Raw genomic sequence first — 24141 nt, 5'->3', positions numbered from 1 at the left:
ATATTCAAGGTTATAATAATAAAGTACAAAAGGAGAAGATTATTCTTCATTTAGGCTTAATAAACACCGATTTACTGTTAAAATAGATTAACCATCAATCATTACTGAAATCAGATATTCGTTTGACTATCTTTATGAAAGTGAGAGATATATAATAGTTTCTCGAATAGTTTCATAAAGATCAACATTCTGCTTGGATCAGGGGTTCTATCAAACATTACGATAGTATTCATACAATCACAAGCGCCTTAATTATATAGTTTTCATGTTTTAAATATCAAATATTTTGAATGTTCTTACTCAACATTATCATGAATTTAAGATCTTCTAAAATAGACATAAGGTTAAGTGGTAAATAAATGAGTTTTTGACTACATGCATTTAAGAAGAGAGCGGAATGTTATGGAGGAAAGATAAAGGTGTGAATATGATTACTCGACCCTCATTAATTATAATCCGATATGGTTAACATTAGTTATAGCATTTGGTTGATTCATTGTGATTCTACGTTCCATGTTACCAATACCGTGCAAGGGTTTCAAAACTCAAGGAAGCCATTAGTAAGTGAATCATATATCATCTATTTTGTAAACTAAATTATCTCATGTGTGGAGGGTGTCGAAAGTTGCATACTGGTTTTACATCATTGTGAAAAAAACGTTTCATTCTAGATTTTTCTAGAAATTTGATTTCAGTTTCAAAACTAGTATCAAATAGATATTCTTTAATTTTTTTCAGATCTATCATTTAGTTTATTGTATAAATCTGATATTTTTATAAGTGATACTGTGGGGACCCGGACGCTAATTAATTTCTTAATCATCTTTGGGAATGATTAAATCAATTAAGATAAACAGGGTCTAATTTTTTTTTTAAATACAAGTGCGGAAACGTAATGTAATCAATCTGATATACACATCAAAAGTAAATGTGAGGGCCCGTTATTCCTAATCACGATTTATTAACATGCAATCTTGATTTATCAGTAAACAGCGAAAAAGTGAGTAAAAATTTGCGTTTGGGCCTATAAAAATTTCGGAATGACCTTCCCGTAAATAAGACATACCAGAAAATCAAATACTCAAAATAAACAAAATATGCCCTCAATAAACACAACAGCATACACACATGCCAGCCAGACACGATCATGACATATCCAAACCAAAATATCATAGAGTCGACAAGGCTCGATAATACCATAATACAATCCTCCAAATATATACATAGAGTATCTGGGAGACAGTAACACCACGCAGTACCTAAATACAACTGCGTCTAATCTCAAGGAGCTCTGGTACTTCCTGAGGCTTCCTCTCAAGCGCCTGAGGTCGAACCACCTGTACCACCTGTCATGTCCACACACAAAAAACACGACAGCCCTCTCTCGGGGGTCAGCAACCCCAGTACGAGACATCAAGAAACCACGATATATGACATAGAAATGCAATGATGCCATGCATGAATGCAATGCATGAATAGGTGCAAGATATCAGGATATCAGGAGTCAAATGAACGATATCAACAATCATACATATATGCTCGAGCTGGTCCACGACTCAGCGGACCGTGCCTGGGATATGGCCCAGCCTGGAAGCCAGCAACTACCTAAGCCGGACCGAATCAAGGTAGCCAAACATCTCCAGAACACCTTATCATATCATATATATAACGGATCTCAACCGAAATATAACTAGATCTCAATAACAGATAGGCTCAATATGATATGTTCAGTGGTATTGATGTGTCTAACGAAAATAAAATGTGTGTGAACCAAAGAAATATTTTATTTTATTTTGCACATTAATTACCAACTGATAATATGCGAGTCAACATATAATATCACATAAATCAGCAAATAGCAAATAAATCATACACAGGATCATCAGATGCCTCTGTCAGACATCGTGAAAAATAGATGATCTCTACGTACCTCAACTAATTTACCAGTAACTTAAATCCTCAAGAAAGTCCTGGAATTGCCAACTCAGACAAATCACCTGAATATTAATTTAAACGGTCTTATTATCATATAACAATTTCATAACCATTTAAATTCACTAAAAATCCAATTTCAACAATTTATGCATTTTAAATTCCTAAAATTTCAATATTCGACTAAAATGCCTAAAATTAATCATTTCGATTTTTATTTGTCGTAAATCATCGAACTAGCTGATACTCGATTTGTAGCCTCACTACTTTGATAATATCTACTTAAATATTCTGAAAATCACTAACAAATTTCTAAAATTTAATCGATACCTCGATTCAACTCAAAGTTTGTACCTACATCCAAAAATATAATCAATATCAATATTGATATAAAATTTAACCAAAAATGGAGAAACCCTTAAACAATTTCTGGAATCATAGTTTATACCTCAATATATATACCAAAACGAAGCCTATGACCCAGAGAACAAAAGCCCTCAATCAATTTCCGAACTCCGACGACGTATGATGACGATTCAGTGGAGAATGGGGCGACGGGTTTTCGAAAAATGTCGAGAAACACTTCAATATGGGTACCAAAACGTAGCTCTCGTCGAGAGCTTTCCAAGCATATATTTACTTTAATTTTTCGATGACCGATGGTGGAAATACAGGCGGTCAAAAAGACGACAATGACTTGAAGATTTGTTACGGGAATAGTTTCGGTTTCTGGAGAGAGAAGATAGCTACGGTTTCAGATGGTGAGGATGACGTTGGATTATCAATTTACATTTAATATATATATATATATATATATATATATATATATAATATTAATAGTAATATTATATGTGTGTGTTTTATCTTTTCTTCTTTTGGGTTCGAAACTTGACCCGGTCCATTTTATTTCAACTCTCGTATGCTATAAAATTTAAAGATGCATAAACACACAATTTAATTATTTGGCTTAATTATTTTAAATTCCTCAATTTAAAATAATTAATCTTAATTATCGCCAAATAACATATAATTAAATCGGGTCATTACATTTCTCCCCCTCTAACAAAAGATTTCGTCATCGAAATCGAAACACACAACACACCTTATATACAACCTAACCACACATCTACCACTGATAATACATAGGAAAGTCAGAGTACATGGAATAATTTGTGACAATTTCAAACAAGTGAGGCCATTCTTGACGCATTTTAGCCTCCAATTCTCATGTAGCCTCTTCAGTCCCATGTCTACTCCACTGTATTATAACCAGTGGAATCGTCTTATTTCGAAGTTGCTTATCCTTTCGATTAAGAATATGTATAGGATACTCAACATAGCTAAGAGAACTGTCTAACTCTACATCCTCGGGTCTCAGAACATGAGATGGATCCGGCTCATACTTCCGCAGCATAGATACATGAAAAACATCATGTATAGCAGATGTGGGGCCTTTAGTTCCTAATCGTTATTACAATACACTTTGATTAGGGTTAATTAAATACAGCGGAAAACGAGTTTAAAATTTCTTTACAATGAGCCCGAAATATTTCTTCTATAATTTAAATACTAAAAATAGTATTTAATCTCACATCATAAACATGCCCACACGAAATCATAACCAATCATATACAAACAACTCATATTCTCGGGACATGCCCCGGTATATAATACATATACATATATACTGGGAACAAAACATAAACCTCAACTCAACTGTGACTCCCTCCAGAAGTACCCTCTCCGGTCTCCTGATATTCTGGAGTACCTGCCATTGTCCACACACAAAGACAACAACAGCCCCCCTTGGGGGTGAGCAAAGCTCTGTATGGAACAACCATCATATATACCACAGATCTAAACAATGATATATGGTATGCAATGCATGTATGTCGTGGTGGTATCAGGTCAAATGCCCATCCACTGAGCACATGTCAGAATCAAACGAATCGCTATCAAATCAATGCTCGAGCTGGCACACCGGCCTCAATCAGGGATACTCGTATGATAGCGTCGACGAAGCGCCATCAAATCCCAAATCTCATATCCAATCATCGGGGCCACAAATGTCTATGTTTTAAGGGTCATGTAATACCAAACATAGCATTGTGTTCAAAAACACCAGAATCAAATCAAATCATATCAGGGTATCCAAGGATCATAGCTCAACGTGCATGTCATGTATCGATGTATGCATCAAACGATGTGTGTTAACAAAACATTTTTTATATACATCGATATTCAAATTTCAATGTCATGTATGCCACATAAACTCAACAAATAAGGCATATAGACACATATTCTCAATCCAATCAATCAAATCAATCCAACATATATCATATAATACAGATACATGTCGTATGTTAACCGGTCGCAACATACCTCAATTCTTCGTTCCAGTTGATGTAGCTTGAAGATACCAATATAATAATTTATCTACATCAATAACATAATTCAAAATCAATAATATAAGTTTCAAATATCTTTTGAAACTTCAAAAATTCATATCAAATTCAAATCATAGCATAATTCAATTCCGACTTCAAAACTTAGTTTCTTGTCGGTTATTCTACCGCATATATTTATCAGAATTAATAACAACTGACAAATAATTATTCAATCTCAACCTTACGATTAAAATTCCCTAATTATAATAAATTGGGAATAATTCAAAACATCACTATAATCATCTCTACTTCGTTAAAATCATACATTATTCAACAATCTTCAGTTTCTGTATGATTTAACAATTTATCGGATTTATTCCAAAAATCGATGAATTTCGAACATCACCAAAACTATAAAATTTATACCTCAAATCGAAGACCTCGTGTCAACGATCCCAGAACTGAAGTCGATTCGTCGATTGGATAAATCGATAAATCGCACGATCGAGAAGAAAATCACAAAACCATAGTCTCTCACCTCTCCTCTCTCGCTCTGTATCATACGTGAGTCGATTCAAATTTATTTATATATTTTTTAATTTTTTTAATATTATATTATATTATATTAATAATATAATATAATATAATATATACTATTTAAAATTTTAATGTCGGTATATCTCTTTGGACAAGTCAAACGATTCAATTTTCCAAAACTCAAAACATGAAACTTCTGTATCTTTGAGTTTTCTACGTTATATCCAAATCTCAAATCATTTGGACTTCATATGACCAAGATATGTCATATTTTATTTTTTAAAATTAATTCATTATTTTTCAACTTATTTACGAAAATGCCATCAAAATAAATTGAATATTTTTCAACTTATTTTCAAAAATGCCATCAATGCTATTTTATATTCGGAGTCTCACAGCAGACAAACTCTGCGGCAAGTCCAATCTATAAGCCAATATGGTGATCCTCTCAACAATAGTATACGGTCCAATATAACGTGGAGCTAACTTCCCTTTTCGCCCAAATCTTATCGTGCCACGGAATTGTGACACTTTCAAGAAAACTTGATCGCCAACCTGAAATTCCAAGGGCCTACGTCTTTTATTTGCGTAGCTAGCTTGATGATCCTGACATGCTTTCATCCTTTTTCTAATCAAATTTATCTTTTCATTCATTTCTTCAACAAACTCAGGTTGTACCAATGGTTTTTCTCCATCCTCATTCCAACATACGGGAGATCGACACCTTCTACCATACAAAGCTTCGAATGGTGCCATCCCAATAGTTGTTTGAAAACTATTATTGTATGAAAATTCAACCAGAGGTAAAGATTCTTGCCAGTTTCCACTAAAATCCATAACCACTGATCGTAACATATCTTCAAAAGTTTGTATAGTCCTCTCTGTCTGACCATCTGTTTGGGGATGATAAGCTGTACTCATTGCCAACTTAGTACCCAAAGCATTCTGAAGACTACTCCAAAACTTGGAAGCAAATCTAGGATCTCGATCGGATACAATAGATACTGGAACTCCATGCAATCGAATAACATTATCCACATATAATCGTGCCATTTTATTATATGCATAAGTACGATCGTATGGAATAAAATGTGCTGATTTGGACAATCTATCAACTATCACCCAGATTGCATCACAACCTCTGTTTGATCTGGGCAAGTGAGTCATGAAGTCCATTGTAATATATTCCCAGTTCCATTGTGGTATTTCTAAACTCTGTAACATACCTCCACGTTTCATTCTTTCGGCTTTAACCTGTTGGCATGTCAAATATTTCGCTACAAATTCTGAAATATCTCTTTTCGTCGCATCCCACCAGAAATATGGTTTCAGTATGTGGTACATTCTATGAGTACCAGGATGAACACTATGACGGCTACAATGTGCCTCTTGAAGCAATGCTTCTCTCACTCTTGCGACATTTGGTACCACCAATATGTTATTCATTCGTAAACAACCATCTGATGAGATATTGTATTTATCTGGGTCACCAGAAAAAACCAGATCTTTCGATTTCTGAACCTGTGAATCATTCTTTTGAGCTTTCTTGATCTTCGAAATAATCTTCGGCTCAAATTGTAAAGCAGATACAATAAAATGATTGCCTTTAGGCTGAAAATTCCAACCAGAAGTACATAAATCATCATAATTCTGCCAGACATGGATAGATGCTATCATAACATCCTGATACTTCCGGCTTAATGCATCTGCAACCTGATTCATTTTTCCTGGCCGATACTGTATTTCACAGTCAAAATCTTTCAGTAAATCTAACCATCGTATCTGTCTCATATTCAGTTCTGATTGAGTAAACAGATATTTCAAACTCTTATGATCTGAGTAGATAATAAACTGCTCACCGTAAAGATAATGTCGCCAAACTTTTAAAGCAAAAACAATGGCTGCTAGATCAAGATCATGAACTGGATATCGGGATTCGTGTGTTTTCAATTGCCTTGAAGCATTGGCAATAACTTTTCCATGTTGCATTAAAACACATCCCAAACCTCTTGATGATGCATCAGTACAAACTACAAATCCACCTGATCCAGATGGCAATGCCAACACTGGAGCTGTTGTCAGCTTCTCTTTCAATGTAAGAAAACTATTCTCACATTCATCTGACCAAATAAATCTTCCATCTTTCTTAGTCAATTGGGTAATAGGTCGGGCAATCTGCGAAAATCCTTCAATGAATCGTCTATAATACCCAGCCAATCCCATAAAACTTCGAATCTCCGGTATATTGGTTGGTCTAGCCCAATTCAGGACTGCTTCAACTTTACTCGGATCTACAGATATATCTTGGGCTGATATCACGTGACCCAAAAATATCACGCTATCCATCCAAAATTCACACTTCGACAACTTAGCATACAATTGAGAATCTCAAAGTGTTTGAAGAACCAATCGTAAATGCTCTTTATGTTCTCGTTTTGATCTCGAATACACCAGTATATCATCAATAAAGACAATAACAAATTTATCCAGAAAATTTCTGAACACTCTATTCACCAGATCCATAAATACTGCTGGTGCATTTGTTAAACCAAATGGCATTACTAGAAATTCATAATGCCCATATCTAGTTCTAAAATCTGTTTTAGGAACATCTTCCTCTCTAACCCGAAGTTGATGGTATCCGGATCGAAGATCAATCTTCGATAAACAGAATTTCCTTGAAGCTGATCAAACAAGTCATCAATTCCAGGCAGAGGGTATTTATTTTTAACAGTAACTCGATTGAGCTGCCTATAATCAATGCACATTCTCATGGAACCATCTTTCTTCTTTACGAATAGTACAGGTGCTCCCCAAGGTGACATACTAGGGCGTATATAACCTTTTTTGAGTAAATCCTGTAACTGCTCTTTCAATTCTTTCAGTTCTGCAGGAGCCATTCTGTACGGCGCTCTAGAGATCGGCGCAGTACTCGGCATCAAGTCGATGCTAAAATCAATTTCTCTCTGCGGTGGAAAGCCTGGTATTTCTTCAGAAAAGACATCGGGAAATTCTTTCGCTACTGGGATATCAGATAATTTCGATTCTTTCTTGGTAGCATCCACAGCATAAACCATATATCCCTCATTTCCTAAAGATAATAATCTAAACATTTCCATCGCTGAGACTAACAGTATCTTAGCTTGTGATCCTCGACCATAAAAATTCCATTTGTTACCATAGTATGGCCTAAATCGTACTACACCATGAAAACAATCTACAGTGGCTCGATAACTAGACAGTGTGTCCATACCAATGATACAATCAAGTTTGTGATCATAATGATATCATCGAAATGCAACACACAATCTAACACAATTTGCCCAGATGGAATAAATCGACCAGCTGGCGTAGACACAGATACAGTTTCATGAAATGGTGTGGTCCAAAGTTCATATTCATTAACATAATCGGATGCAATGAATGAATGAGATGCTACAGTATCAAATAAAACTCGTGCAATATGATCGTAAATAAGGCAAGTACCTGTGATCACCCCGCCTGGAGCCTCTCTAGCCTGATCCTCGGTCAAAGCATATACTCGGGCTTGTTGAGGACCCTGGAAAGACTGTGGCACATTACCCCTGACCTGTGGGTAACTAGACTGCTGGTAGGACGGTGCAGGAGTAAATGGTTGCTGAGATGAGCCACCTGGAAAACTACCTCTGGCATAAGGCAACTGCTGTGGCTGCATCTGTCCCTGTGCACGGCTCGGACAAACTCTGGCAAAATGCCCTAACTGACCACAAGTATGACATGAACCTAATACTCCACTACACTGTGCAGTAGGATGTCTTCCTCTACATCGATCACAGTAAATCACGGGGTACTGTCCATCTGTTACACTTTGTGAACTGCTCGAACTAGAGGAACTGGACTGATATTTCTTTTTAAACTGTTTTCCTTTTGGTTTGAATTTTTTTTGTTTCTGTTGGTATGACTGTTGAGATGGAAAAGATGGTGTACCTGCTGAAAAAAATGAACCACCACTAGGCATTTGTGGAGCATGTGGTTGTCTACCCCTTTTCAATCCAGCCTCAATTCCAATCGCCTTGTCCACAGCTTCGGCATAAGTTGTAGGCGACCCAGCCATAACCATAGCATGTATTTGAAAGTCCAGTCCTTCCAAAAATTTTGAAATTTTACCTTTTTCGCCGACAGCCACATGTGGTACATAAGTGAGAAGAGCATAAAGTTGTCGAGCATATTCCTCAACAGACATATTGCCCTGAACTAGTCGATGAAATTCTGATTCTCTGGCAGAGTAATAGGATGGTGGAGCATATTCTTGGAGAAATTTAGCATGAAACACCTCCCAAGTAATCTGACTACCTGTTTGTTGCAGTACATTTGTAGTAGCCTCCCACCAACGCTGTGCACGATCCCGTAGTTGGAGAACTGCCATAGTTAACCTTCTATCAGAATTATAATGTACTGTGTTGAACAGGAATTCCATGTGTTTCAATCATCCTTCTGCTCGATCACTGCCTTCATTTCCAAAGAATTTAGCAGGATGCATATTCTGAAATCGAGCTACAGCCAATTCCATTTCATCAACTCGGTGAACTAACTGTTCTAGCTCTGCATCAGCTTTAGCGGCTATCTCTGCAGCAGGACGCCCGCGCCTACCTCGAGGAACTCTATCATCTTCTTCGATATTCTGTGCCCCAGACTCCTGAGCCACTTCTTTTCCTTTCCCTTTATTTCCTCTAGTTGCCATTCTACAAAATTTAAGGTTAAATTCCCAAAATATTCCATAACCTCAATATAATCCAAAGGACTGAAATACAACTCAAATGTATAATCTACATGTCATATCTCTTAGATACTAACATATAATTCATTCCAGACAAGAGCAATTAAATTCAAATAATCAAACACATGCGCACAAATATCTTGTGCCTAAACTCGAGTGTACTAAATCTAGTACGAGCGTATCCCAGTCTACGCTCTGATACCAACTGTGAGGGCCCGTTATCCTAATCACGATTTATTAACATGCAATCTTGATTTATCAGTAAACAGCGGAAAAGTGAGTTAAAAATTTGCGTTTGGGCCTATAAAAATTTCGACATGACTTTCCCGTAAATAGGACATACCAGAAAATCAAATACTCAAAATAAACAACATATGACCTCAATAAACACAACAGCATACACACGTGCCAGCCAGACACGATCATGACATATCCAAACCAAAATATCATAGAGTCGACAAGGCTCGATAATACCATAATACAATCCTCCAAATATATACATAGAGTATCTGGGAGACAGCAAAACCATGCAGTACCAAAATACAAATGCGTCTATTCTCAGGGAGCTCTGGTACTTCCTGAGGCTTCCTTTCGAGCGCCTGAGGTCGAACCACCTGTACCACCTGTCATGTCCACACACAAAAAACACGACAGCCCCCTCTCGGGGGTCAGCAACCCCAGTACGAGACATCAAGAAACCACGATATATGACATAGAAATGCAATGATGCCATGCATGAATGCAATGCATGAATAGGTGCAAGATATCAGGATATCAGGAGTCAAATGATCGATATCAACAATCATACATATATGCTCGAGCTGGTCCACGACTCAGCGGACCGTGCCTGGGATATGGCCCAGCCTCAAAGCCAACAACTACCTAAGCCGGACCGAATCAAGGTAGCCAAACATCACCAGAACACCTTATCATATCATATATATAACGGATCTCAACCGAAATATAACTGAATCACCAACTGATGATATGCGAGTCAGCATATAATATCACATAAATCTGCAAATAGCAAATAAATCATACACAGGATCATCAGATGCCTCTGTCAGACAACGTGAAAAATAGCTGATCTCTACGTACCTCAACTAATTTACCAGTAACTTAAATCCTCAAAAAAGTCCTGGAATTGCCAACTCAGACAAATCACCTGAATATTAATTTTTTGGTCTTATTATCATATAACAATTTCATAACCATTTAAATTCACTAAAAATCCAATTTCAACAATTTAGCCATTTTAAATTCCTAAAATTTCAATATTCGACTAAAATGCCTAAAATTAATTATTTCGATTTTTATTCGTCGTAAATCATCTAACTAGCTGATACTCGATTTGTAGCCTCACTACTTTGATAATATCTACTTACATATTCTGAAAATCGCTACAAATTTCTAAAATTTAATCGATACCTCGATTCAACTCAAAGTTTGTACCTACATCCAAAAATATATTCAATATCAATATTGATATCAAATTTAACCAAAAATGGAGAAACCCTTAAACAATTTCTGGAATCATAGTTTATACCTCAATATATATATCAAAACGAAGCTTATGACCAAGAGAACAAAAGCCCTCAATCAATTTCCGAACTCCGACGACGTACGATGACGATTCAGCGGAGAAAGGGGCAACGAGTTTTCAAAAAATGTCGAGAAACACTTCAATATGGGTATCAAGAGCTTTCCAACCATATATTTACTTTAATTTTTCGATGACCGATGGTGGAAATACAGGCGGTCAAAAAGACGACAGTGACTTGAAGATTTGTTACGGGAATAGTTTCGGTTTCTGGAGATACATGTCTTGTACTAAATACAGTTCTGTCAAACTAGGGTTCAACTACTATGTGTCAAGTCTATCTACTTCTGATCCGGATCTCCACGCTAACTTTTCCTCTCTCATCCTCATCCTGACCCTGATCCTGTCCCACCTGTTGTCATGCACACATACAAACACAACAACAGCCGGATAACTCCGGTGAGAAATATATTCCCAGTATAAATCATGTATACATGCAATCATATAAAAGATATATAAGCATGAACAATTATCAATAACATGTATCAAATCTGAAAGACATGAATCGATATAAAACTGTAAATCAAACTCTGACTCATGCTCTCTGACTCGACTCGTTCCTAATCTAGGGATCCCGATCTGAATAAGAACGTAACAATCTCCCACCTACTCTCCCGATCGTGGTGGCGGTACGTTCTTATTTACGGACTTTGGTCCTGTCCATATCGAATCTCGGCAATAGAAGTCAATCCACTCCTAAGAAACATCGATATGACCAAACTTCCGGTGTCTTGGCACCTCTGCCAAAGACTTGGCCTCTCCGCCAAATATCAGGCACATCAACCCAAGGACAAGGCATATCCGCCCATGACTCCTCACATAACATATGCTTAACTATAAATCAATAGAATAAACATATCAATCTCAAACATTGCAACATATCGAGGCAATGACAATTCAGTATGTGATTTTGGGAAACTCAAGTTAAATCAAACTCGATTTGTGCAATCCCGGATCAACATTAATTTATACATTTCCCTTCTCGGTCTGACGAAGTCGAAGACTCGAATTCAAATCTATCCATACTCAATCTGGTAATAACAATATCGAGGAGTATAATATCATTATACCACTCAACTCAATACTGAATATAATCAGAACTCAATCTAATTATATTTCAACGGCATAACTGCATAATCTCAATATACCCAGCAATACAATATCAATCAGATATCAATCCCAACATCTCATAATCGATAGCAATACAAATCTGATATCAAATCTCAATCAAATCAATTCTGATAATTCATAAAAATTCTGTACGGTATCCGTTCTTCAATTCGGTTTCGATTATACGATATCTACTATGTCAAGAACACTATATATCAATCATATCTGATTCTGGCAATATCATAATTTCAAATCATAACAAAACATAAGAAAACTTACGTCCAGTTGAAGCTCTCGTCGATAGGAACACGATAATAAACTCTATTGAAAATCGGGTAGCCGGATTTGGCACAATCTCAATTTGAAAGTACGAAGAAGCTTGAATACTCTTTGAAGCTTTTCCCTCGATTCTCGAATCTTTCTTCCAAATGCTACTGAACAATTGAACTATAAATATATCAATTGCATGGCCAGCAAAACGTGGCATACTCCTTTAAGTTGCACGTCTCGCGCATATGCGCGACCCTCCTCGGCGCATATGCGCGAGACACCATGTCTCGGCGCGTGTAGTCTCGGCAGCTCGCGCATATGCGCGCCCTCACTCGGCGCATATGCGCGAGGCTCTTCACAACTCTCTACCATCCTCGCGCATATGCGCGAGGTTCTCTGCCTACTTCGCGCATATGCGCCCGGCGTGGTCGCGCATATGCGCGAGGGCTCATCCTCGCACATAATTTCATTCTTCTTTTCGGCTTTCCCGGTCAGATCCGTTCAATCTATAATCACCTCAATTATCAACAAATCATTTCCGATTATAATAACAAAATTCTCGGACATTACATTTCTCCCCCCCAAGATCCGATTTCGTCCCCGAAATCACAAGAAATCAACTCAGATAACAAATCAGATACAATAAGGTATAAAGAATAGAAGCTAGATAAGAAGACTCACATCAATGAAATAACTCTGGAAACCTCTGTCTCATATCTGATTCAGTTTCTCAAGTAGCTTCTTCAATGCCATGTCGACTCCACTGAACATTCACAAGCGGAATAGTCTCCGTTCTGAGCTGTTTTCATTTCTTGACGGATTAGCTTCACTCTCTTTGTCATATCTCTCGTATCATATCAGGTCCAATCTCAGGTACCTCGGATACGTCATCCCAATACAGAGGGGACCTGCACTTCTTGCCGTACAACGCTTCAAACATTGTCATCTCTATACTCGTCTAACAGCTGCTGTTGTACGAAAACTCACAAAGTGGCAAAGATTCTTGCCAACTAGTGCTAAAATAAAGCACTACAGCTCTACGCATATCTTCCAATATCTGGATAGTCCGCTCCGACTGTCCATCGATCTGTGGATGATATGCGGTACTCAGATGTAACTTCGTATCTAGAGCTTGCTGTAAACTCTGCTAAAAGTGCGAAGTAAACCGAGGATCACTGTCTGAAACAATCGACTTCGGTACTCTATGCAATCTGACCACCTCTCTGACATAAATCTCTGTCATCTGGTCATGTATGTATGTCATCTTGTACGGAATAAAACATGCTGATTTGGTCAATCTGTCAATAATAACTCAAATCGCATTACCATCTCGGGAGGAACGCGGTAATTTCGTCACGAAGTCCATGGAAATATGATCACATTTCCATTCAGGAATGGATAAACTCCGTAACAGTCCTCCTGGTTTCTTTTTTTCTGCTCTTACATGTTGGCAATTCAGACACTTAGATACAAATTCAGCAATATCAGCTTTCATTTTTTTCACCAAAACTATCTTTTCAAATCATTGTACATTTTCCTGCTAGCAGGACGAATATAAAATCGACTGCTATGCATTTCTGACAATATCTGTCATTTCAATTCGTAATTATCTGGCATAACAAAACGATTATTCACATAAAACACACTATCACAAACCTGATACTTGGATCAATGCCCTACTCTGACCATCGATATCGAATTCTGCACATTCTGATCAACTTTCTGAGCCGCTTTAATTCTTAAAATCAGCTCTGGTTCGACTTGAATAGTATATAGTCTCCACGGTTGACAATCTGTCTCAAATATCAATCCAGAAAGACAGCAATCTTCTATCACATTTGAAACACCAAGCATCGATAAAGATAAAGAACATACCTTTCGACTCAGTGCATCCACTGCTGTATTAGATTTCCCCGGATTGTATTTGATTTCATAATCAAAATTTTTCAATAAGTCAAGCCATTTTCGCTGCCTTATATTCAATTCTGACTGTGAAAATAGATATTTTAGACTCTTGTGATCAGAATAGATTTCAAACTTCTCACCGTATAGATAATGTCGCCATATCTTCAGTTCAAATACGATGGCTGCCAATTCAAGATTATGAATTGGGTAGCGAGACTCATGTGGCTTCAGTTGTCTTGAGGCATAAGCAATAACATATTCTCGCTGCATCAAAACACAACCCAACCCTCTGTGAGAAGCATTGCAATAAACAACAGAATTACAAGTACTTGACAAAATAGTTGATATCGGAGCACTGATCAGTCTCTTCTTCAACTCAAGAAAACTGGACTCACAGTCTTCTGACCAAACAAATGGATCATTTTTTTGAGTCAACTGAGTAATAGGCTTAGCAATACTCGATAAATCTGTAATAAATCGATGATAATATTCTGCTAACCCATAACACTGCGTATCTTTGATACAGATGTCGGTCTCGGCCAACTGATCACGGCTTCAACCTTACTGGGATCAACAGAAATACCGTCTCCGGATATAATATGCCCCAGAATTACAACCTGTCTCAACCAGGATTCACATTTCGGCAGTTTGACATATAATTTCTCAGCTCTCAGAATTCTCAACACAAAATGCTCAGCATGATCAATCATATTCTTTGAATAAATCAATATATCATCAATAAAAATAATCACGAAATCATCGAGATATTTCTGAAATATACGGTTCACCAGACCCATAAAGACAGCTGGAGCATTAATCCACCCAAACGGCATGACAATAAACTCATAATGTCCATACCTGGTTCCGAACGCTGTCTTCGAAATATCAGAATCTCTGACTCTCAGCTGATGATATCCAGATCTCATATCGGTCTTGGAATAAGCAGAAGAACCCTGCAACTGATCAAATAAATCATCAATACGAGGCAAAGGGTATTTGCTCTTTACCGTAGTCTTATTCAGTTGCCGGTAGTCAATACAGAGTCTCATAGAACTGTCTTTCTTTCTCACAAATAATACTGGAGCACCCCAAGATGAAACACTCGGTCTGATGTACCCCTTGGCCAGTAGATCTTCTAACTGCTCTTTCAATTCGATTGGTGCCATTCTGTACGGAGCTCTAGAAATCGGAACTGTACCTGGTACCAATTCAAAGTTGAAGTCTATCTCTCAAATCGGAGGCAAATCCGGAATCTCATCTGGGGATACATCAGCAAACTCATATACCACTGGCAAGTCAGCCAATGATGGGCTCGATTTCAGTAAGTCTACTGAATACACAGGGAACCTCTCCGCTCCTTTCTGTAATAATCAAGTCATAGACATAGCAGATATCAAAGGAATTCTCGATCCAGAACCATTACCGTAAAATCTCCATTCTTCAGCCCTCTCAGGTCTGAATTTCACAATCTTATGAAAACAATCAACGGTCGCTCTGTACTTGGTCAGCATATCAATACCGATAACACAATCAAAATCAGATAACCCAAGTACGATACAGTCTAACTCAATCTCATGCCCGTCATACTGTAGCATACAATGTCTAACAGACGTCACTGGTACAAGACATCTCCCCAAAGGTGAATAGATAGATACTACAGATGATAAATACTCAACAGGCAATGCATGAATCAATGCAAATCGCTCAGAAATAAATGTAAGGGATGCACCTGTATCAATCAATACATAAGCAGGATAACCACACAATAACAGTTACCTGCAACAACGTCATCTGATGCTTCCTGAGCCTGTTCTTCAGTCAAAGCAGATACTCCAGCCTGCTGTCTCGGAGGCTGGCTAACTGTCTGGCTTCCTCCTGGCCTCTGCTGTGACAGAGTAGTAGTCGGTGGTGGATGTAAGGAATGAACAGCTGATGATCGTCTATCAGTCTAAGCCACTGATCCAGCTGATTCTGCTCCCTGAGATCTTCGGGAACCTCTCTGTGGACATACTCTCGCAAAATGTCCCGGCTGTTTGCAAATGTTGCAACTACCATATACTCCGTAGCATTGCTCTGTCGGTGTCTCCCTCCGCATATGTTACAATAGACTCCGGTATAACTCTGGCTCTGTCGTGAACCACTTGAGCTGGATGAACCACTACCATACTTCTTAAACTGTCTTCTTCTGGCTTTCAAATAATCTTTCTTCTTCCCAGTGCTACTATCACCACTCTCAAAATCACCAGATGTCTTAGTGCCCTTCAAAGTCGACGGTTCAAACAACTGAGAGCTCTTCGGTAGTGTTTCCCTCGGTGTTACTGTATCATCCATCGGATTATTCGAGGTACCTCCCTATTCTGGGATTCTTCGAGGAGGTATATCTGATTACCAAAAGGATTAGTAACCAAATACAACAAACTTGTTTCAGTCCTCCTCTGATCATCTTACTGCTGATCAAGAATCGGTTCTGATTCATTCTCAAATAATACATATTACCAAATCAAATTAGATAATCAGGTAACTATGTATAAAAGCAAGAAATCATGCTAGCAATCAAAAGCAAGGAAAGAAAATCTCATTCCACCCGCTCACTAGCTCCTATCTCAGACTAAGATAACCTACTGCTCTGATACCATCTGATGTGGGGACCCGGACGCTAATTAATTTCTTAATCATCTTTGGGAATGATTGAATCAATTAAGATAAACAGGGTCTAAATTTTTTTTTTTAAATACAAGTGCGAAAACGTAATGTAATCAATCTGATATACATATCAAAAGTAAAAGTACATGTCTTGTACTAAATACAGTCCTGTCAAACTAGGGTTCAACTACTATGTGTCAAGCCTATCTACTTCTGATCCGGATCTCCACGCTAACTTGTCCTCTCTCATCCTCATCCTGACCCTGATCTTGTCCCACCTGTTGTCATGCACACATACAAACACAACAACAGCCGGATAACTCCGGTGAGAAATATATTCCCAGTATAAATCATGTATACATGCAATCATATAAAAGATATAAAAGCATGAACAATTATCAATAACATGTGTCAAATCTGAAAGACATGAATCGATATAAAACTGTAAATCAAACTCTTACTCATGCTCTCTGACTCGACTCGTTCCTAATCTTGGGATCCCGATCTGAATAAGAACGTAACAATCCCCCACCTACTCTCCCGATCGTGGTGGCGGTACGTTCTTATTTACGAACTTTGGTCCTGTCCATATCGAATCTCGGCAATAGAAGTCAATCCACTCCTAAGAAACATCGATATGACCAAACTTCCGGTGTCTTGGCACCTCTGCCAAAGACTTGGCCTCTCCGCCAAATATCAGGCACATCAGCCCAAGGACTAGGCATATCCGCCCATGACTCCTCACATAACATATGCTTAACTATAAATCAATAGAATAAGCATATCAATCTCAAACATTGCAACATATCGAGGCAATGACAATTCAGTATGTGATTTTGAGAAACTCAAGTTAAATCAAACTCGAGTTGTGCAATCCCGGATCAACATTAATTTATACCTTTCTCTTCTCGGTCTGACGAAGTCGAAGATTCGAATTCAAATCTATCCATACTCAATCTGGTAATAACAATATCGAGGAGTATAATATCAGTATACCACTCAACTCAATACTGAATATAATCAGAACTCAATCAAATCCTGTTTCAACGGCATAACTGCATAATCTTAATATACCCAGCAATACAATATCAATCAGATATCAATCCCAACATCTCATAATCGATAGCAATACAAATCTGATATCAAATCTCAATCAAATCAATTCTGATAATTCATAAAATTCTGTACGGTATTCGTTCTTCAATTCGGTTTCGATTATACGATATCTACTATGTCAAGAACACTATATATCAATCATATCTGATTCTGGCAATATCATAATTTCAAATCATAACAAAACATAAGAAAACTTACGTCCAGTTGAAGCTCTCGTCGATAGGAACACGATAATAAACTCGTATTGAAAATCGGGTAGCCGGATTTGGCACAATCTCAATTTGAAAGTACGAAGAAGCTTGAATACTCTCTGAAGCTTTTCCCTCGATTCTCGAATCTTTCTTCCAAATGCTACTGAACAATTGAACTATACATATATCAATTGCATGGACAGCAAAACGTGGCATACTCCTTTAAGTTGCACGTCTCGCGCATAAGCGCGAATCTCTTCGGCGCATATGCGCGAGACACCATGTCTCGGCGCGTGTAGTCTCGGCAGCTCGCGCATATGCGCGCCCTCGCTCGGCGCATATGCGCGAGGCTCTTCACAACTCTCTGTCATCCTCGCGCATATGTGCCGGTCCATGTCGCGCATATGCGCGAGGTTCTCTGCCTACTTCGCGCATATGCGCCCGGCGTGGTCGCGCATATGCGCGATGGCTCATCCTCGCACATAATTTCATTCTTCTTTCCGGTTTTTTCGGTCTGATCCGTTCAATCTATAATCACCTCAATTATCAACAAATCATTTTCGATTATAATAAAAAAATTCTCGGGCATTACATTTTGTTTGATGATCTTTCGCATTAATTTACAAAATTATATACATTATCGCATGTTCAAGAAAATATTAATATTAAGAAATTTGATATGATCAATTAATCTTACTCTATTATGTGATATCTTGGTTTATACTAGTTTTGACACTTATTTGGACTCTTTAAAAGCAAGTAGAACAATATGTCAAAGAAAGATTTAGACATATTGGAGGTCATTCATACGGATATTTATAGATTTATATTATCAGAAATACCTTGTTATCTTTATTCATGATTACTCAAGATATATATATATATATATATATTTATATTTGTTTTATATTAACTATAAAATATTGGATGTTTGATAAAAACATATAGGGTAAAAAGTACTATGGTTGATATACTTGATGATGGACATGGTGCAGAGGATGGTTAGTAGCTCAAAACTTTTTAAGTTCTTGTTAATTGAAATCCTTAAAATGACTGTGTATATGTTAAATCAGATTCCAAATGAGGTTGTCTAAAAGAAGGCATTTGAAATATGGAAAAATTGAAAATGATTTTAGGACATATATGTTTGAGTATGCTTGTCTAAAGCAAGAGATGATAATCCACAAGAAAACAAGTTACACATGAGGACCATTAATGAGTATTTCATTGGATATATCAAAGGTCTAAAGGATATATATTTCATTGTCCATTCAAATTCATAAGGTTTGTGAAATCAAGAGATGTGAATATTTTTTATAATGACTTGATTAGTGAGATCGATCAACTTCAGAATGTTAATCGTTATGATGCTCATATGGCCACACAATTTATATATCGATTTCTATTTACAACATCTCTCAAGTAAAAGTGTGTTGTGGAACTAATCATATAAATTCCACAAATTGTTGATAATGATCATGTGAATCTTAATGTTCATCAAGATATTGAGCATTCTGTTGAACAACAGGATCTGGCTTCATTGAAAAATGTTAATGCAACTGAAGGATCGTGTGCTCGGCACCTTCGAGGTACTTCAAACACTATATTCTCCAAGAGCTGCAATAGCTCGTGTTCTAAGAATAAGAACACTGATGAATTAAATCGAGTTTGGTTTCAAACCAAGCGAAAAATACAAGAAATAATCCTTCGTTAAGAAAGCTGTTAGATTTGAAAGCCTTGTAACTTAGGTGAGCTGAATAACTGAAATAAGGAGGATCAGTTGTCGCATGTATCAGTTCAGTTATTGTGAAAAATGAACTGACGGATGCTCTAACTGATCAAATCAGTTTGAAAACAATAGTTAAACAGTTATGCACACAAGATATGTTTATGGATGTTCGAATATTCAACTGTTCCTACGTCACCCTTTCTACCTCCTCGGGTAGGTTCCACTAAAAGACTTAGATTTATACAACACCTTGTACAAATCTTACTCAGCTTATGACTTACCATACTGCCTAATTGAACTCCTAGTCTAGACTGAAAGCAACACTTACCAGCCAACACTTGTTTAACGTCTATATGTCAAAGACTATATACACAAGTTTAATGTCTTTGTGCAAGACTTTATTTTGGTGGTGGTAGTGATTGTGTGTGTGAGTGAGAACTGAACAATGAATACACCGGAAAGGTGTTCTCACACACTGAAGGAAATGTGCTTCTTATCTAAGCTGATAACACGTTGAAGTTTCTCTCTGGGGCTGATTGCTTCTTGTAAGCTGATAAGCATTAAGCGTGCCCTTTCTTTTTCCACACTTCTCTTCTTTTTCTTTGTTGATGGGCTTGATCTGTATTTATAGCAGCAAGATGATCGTACACCAAGACTCATCACATGTGATCGTTGCAGCTGATTGCGTTTCTTGATATTTGTGTCTCGACTTTTTCGACATTCATTCTGGAACATTTTGTCCTTGAACTTTGTTGCAACATACATTATTGTACTATTGATAGTACATGTGTTTTTGTATCGTTGTGCGTAGCTGGATTCCATTGAATAAGCTTGTCATGTTATGCAAACTGATTGATTCCCAACTGATGCTCTGAACCAGCCAGTTGAACTGGTCTTGAACTAGTTTGGTGAAATCAGTTGGCTCTTCAGCTGAACTGGTTTCACTGCTCCAGTTGAACTGGTCAGTTGGGCTTTTCATCAGTTGAGCTCTTCATCAGCTGGCCGAGCTTTTGAAGGTCTTCTGCTGAATCACTTATCAACTGAGTAATAAGTAGAACTGGTCTTGATACATCAGTTGGACTAATTCAGTTTGGGCAATCAGTTGGCACTTCGAAAGCTTCAGTTTTGGCGTGATAACTGATCAGTTTGGCTCTTGATCAGTTCCAGTATCCTGCGCACTACGATAAATCATTAGAAACAAAATAACAAGTTTTGTTAACATCAAAATCAAGATTGCGAACATTAAATGTTCCAACAGCAACATTAATAAGATCTAGTGGAATTAAGAGATCAACAATTTCAAGTTATTATATTTTGTATCTGAAGTAATTTGACTATTTTTCTTGAGCGAAAAATGATCTTGAGATGTTTTTACAAATCATGAGCAGTAGAAAATCTAATTTGTGGTATAATGTCATGAATGATTAGGAATGCAATAGCAAACAGTGAAGTCTAAAAGTTTGTTCAGTCGTCATTTGTTGTAGATGATTATTTAAGACAAAAAAATCTCTTTAGGAAATATTGAACAACATAAAAATAGACTTATTGCTAAGAAATTCACTCAAGAAAAGAGAATAAACTACATGAAAATAATTTTTCATATATTTAAGAAGATTCTTTTCATGTGTTAATGACATTAATAGCTTATTTGATTTAGATTTTGCATTGGATAAATGTGAAAACTGATAGGATCGATTGACAGGATAATTGTTGAGCTACAATAGTTTGTTTTTTGAAATATTGAACACCGATTAATTAAATCGAGTTCGGGTTTCAAACTAAGCAGAGTAAACTCAAAAGAATCTTTCGTAGAAACTGGTTAAATATTTTGGTTAAGCATTTAAAATATATACAAATTGAATGTGTAAAAACTTCTTGGTCCAAATATTTTATCAAATACTTGTTATACAATATTTTGATATTTGAAGAACACATAAAATATTTCAACATACATCTTTAAAATAGTAGCAATAAGTAAATGTATTAAAATAAATATGTACAAATTTGTTTATGGTGTCCGGAGAATAACATGAACATGAATGTTGTAGTTTTTTTTTAATATTTTCATAGATTTAAGAATCCCGCAATTTAGAGCTCGTACAAAAGAGCTATGCTCGAAACACTCAGTTGCGGCAGATATTTTGTTCTACTGAATTTGAGTGCAGAACCAATAACTTCAATCCGAATTTTAGTCCTCTTAGACTCTGATTCAAACATTGACTTCGAAATATTAATTGTAGTATTTTGAGTTGGTTATTTAACTGTTTTGGCGTCTTGTCATTTAAATCATCGAGTTATGAGATATCATCAAAAAACTTTAACTCACCAAAAACTAAGATGTGCTGGAATTTTGTTTCAACAACCTCTAAATTCCAAATTGAACAAACAACTGCACACTTGATGCCGTGACTAAGAATTAAGTTATAGATGGTTTATAACATTTGAATAAATAAAAAAAATTTGTATTTAATAATGAGTGTAGTTAATAATTAATTAATCAACTCATTGGTAAAGGTGTATAACATGTAGAAAGGAGACTGGGTCTCTTGTGAGACAGTCGTACTGATCTTTAATCATGAGACAGGTCAACAATACACATATTTACAATAAAAAATAATAAGTTTGGCATAAATAATAATAATTTTTCATAAAAAGAGTAAATATGTTTTAAGCACAATAAAAAATTTTGTTATCATCAATATCAAGATGGTTAGTATTCCAAAACCCAACAAAAACCATTTTATTCAATTGTGGTATAGAGTAAAAAAAAATTATATCAAAAACATTAAGAATTCTTCTCTAATGATAGTGAATATTTAATATTGTAATATTAAGAAAACTATATGGATTGAAATATGTCTCACTGTGGGTTTGCTAGAGAACATTATGGACCATCATATATACCAAAACATTGGTGGGAACAGAATTTGCAGGGAAATTATTAGAGTTATCTAGATATTGACATTTAGAAAGCTACAAAATATCATGAAATACCTCCATGATACTAAATAATGCATGTTTATGTATAAAAGAATTGATAATTTGGAAGTATAATTTATTAGCTCTACCATGGAGTCTAAACTTGTCTATTTTTTTAAGGACTATTGTATGGTGTATATTAAGTAGTTTCATTTTTGGGTTGAGAATTGTGAATCTTATGTCCACAACATTAAGATTATCACAATAATTCGGTTGTAATCTTTGTGACTAAAGCGGCAGTCGAATTAAGTATGTCGATATAAAGTATTTTAGCTGTTGGAGAACGTGATAAGAAAAATAAAGTGGTCATTGAACACGTTGTTACTGAATTAATGATCATTTGACCTAAAGACATACAAATTAAAATGTTCAAGGATCATGTGATAATTAAAGATGGACTTGGTTCCTAAAAGATTTTTGGTATATAAATTTTTACTTATGAAACTTATTCGGTTATGATATTTCTCATATTCATTTGCGTACATATGCAGCTATCTTAAGAAAATGTCAATTAAGTTAGACCTAGAATAAAACATTGGTTTTATTCATTAGGTTATATATGATACATGTGATACATAGAAATTAATACTTAATATAAGAGTACATATCGTCATGATTCAGGTATTTGTTTCTTAACTTTGGACGATGATTAATTTGTTTTTTTTATTCAATTCATTTGAAAGATGTAAACTAAGTGGGAAAATTTTAGATTATTTTATTAGAATATGTAAAATAATTTAATTGTGATCATTAAGATAAATATTTAAAATAAGAAAGGACTGGTTGTATATTTCTATTGATAGACAGTAATTTTTATTTCTATTGATAGACAGTAATTTTAATTATTGTCACTTAATTATAATTATGAAATAAGGTTTGATTTGGCATGAACTGCTGTCGGAAAATAAAAATGAATACAAACAAATGCAAAATTAACAAGTTTCTCCATCTACCGAGCAAGAAAAAATACCCAACACATTAGTACA

At 36.2% G+C, this 24141-nt stretch overlaps 1 protein-coding gene across 18 annotated transcripts; it reads right to left on the bottom strand.

Moving 5' to 3' along the window:
• Positions 1-1073: 1073 nt before the first annotated feature.
• Positions 1074-11272, bottom strand: LOC142521418 (uncharacterized). Of its 18 annotated transcripts, XM_075624620.1 has the most exons (6): positions 11159-11272; positions 11041-11064; positions 10711-10777; positions 10149-10235; positions 8343-9577; positions 1078-1346 (listed from the first exon to the last, which is right to left on the bottom strand). In XM_075624620.1, exons 5-6 carry the CDS (start codon positions 9310-9312, stop codon positions 1315-1317), a joined length of 1002 nt encoding a protein of 333 aa, XP_075480735.1. In that variant the 5' UTR covers positions 9313-9577; positions 10149-10235; positions 10711-10777; positions 11041-11064; positions 11159-11272; the 3' UTR covers positions 1078-1314. The 18 variants fall into 18 exon arrangements, 5 of the variants coding, with proteins under 5 accessions (XP_075480735.1, XP_075480734.1, XP_075480738.1 ...); XM_075624619.1 differs by lacking the exon at positions 10149-10235; XM_075624623.1 differs by lacking the exon at positions 10711-10777.
• Between the last annotated feature and the right edge of the window lie 12869 nt (positions 11273-24141).

The sequence above is a fragment of the Primulina tabacum genome, chromosome 12 (genome assembly GCF_025594145.1).
Source record: "Primulina tabacum isolate GXHZ01 chromosome 12, ASM2559414v2, whole genome shotgun sequence".
NCBI lineage: Eukaryota > Viridiplantae > Streptophyta > Magnoliopsida > Lamiales > Gesneriaceae > Primulina > Primulina tabacum.
This window is presented reverse-complemented; position numbering and strand designations above follow the sequence as displayed.

Coding starts and splice junctions, on each gene's coding strand:
- LOC142521418 (XM_075624620.1), bottom strand. CDS start 9,312: ATGGAATTCCTGTTCAACACAGTACATTATAATTCTGATAGAAGGTTA. Junction 1,347..8,342: donor TCCAGGCGGGGTGATCACAG/GTACTTGCCTTA, acceptor TGGACATGACAG/GTGGTACAGGTGGTTCGACC.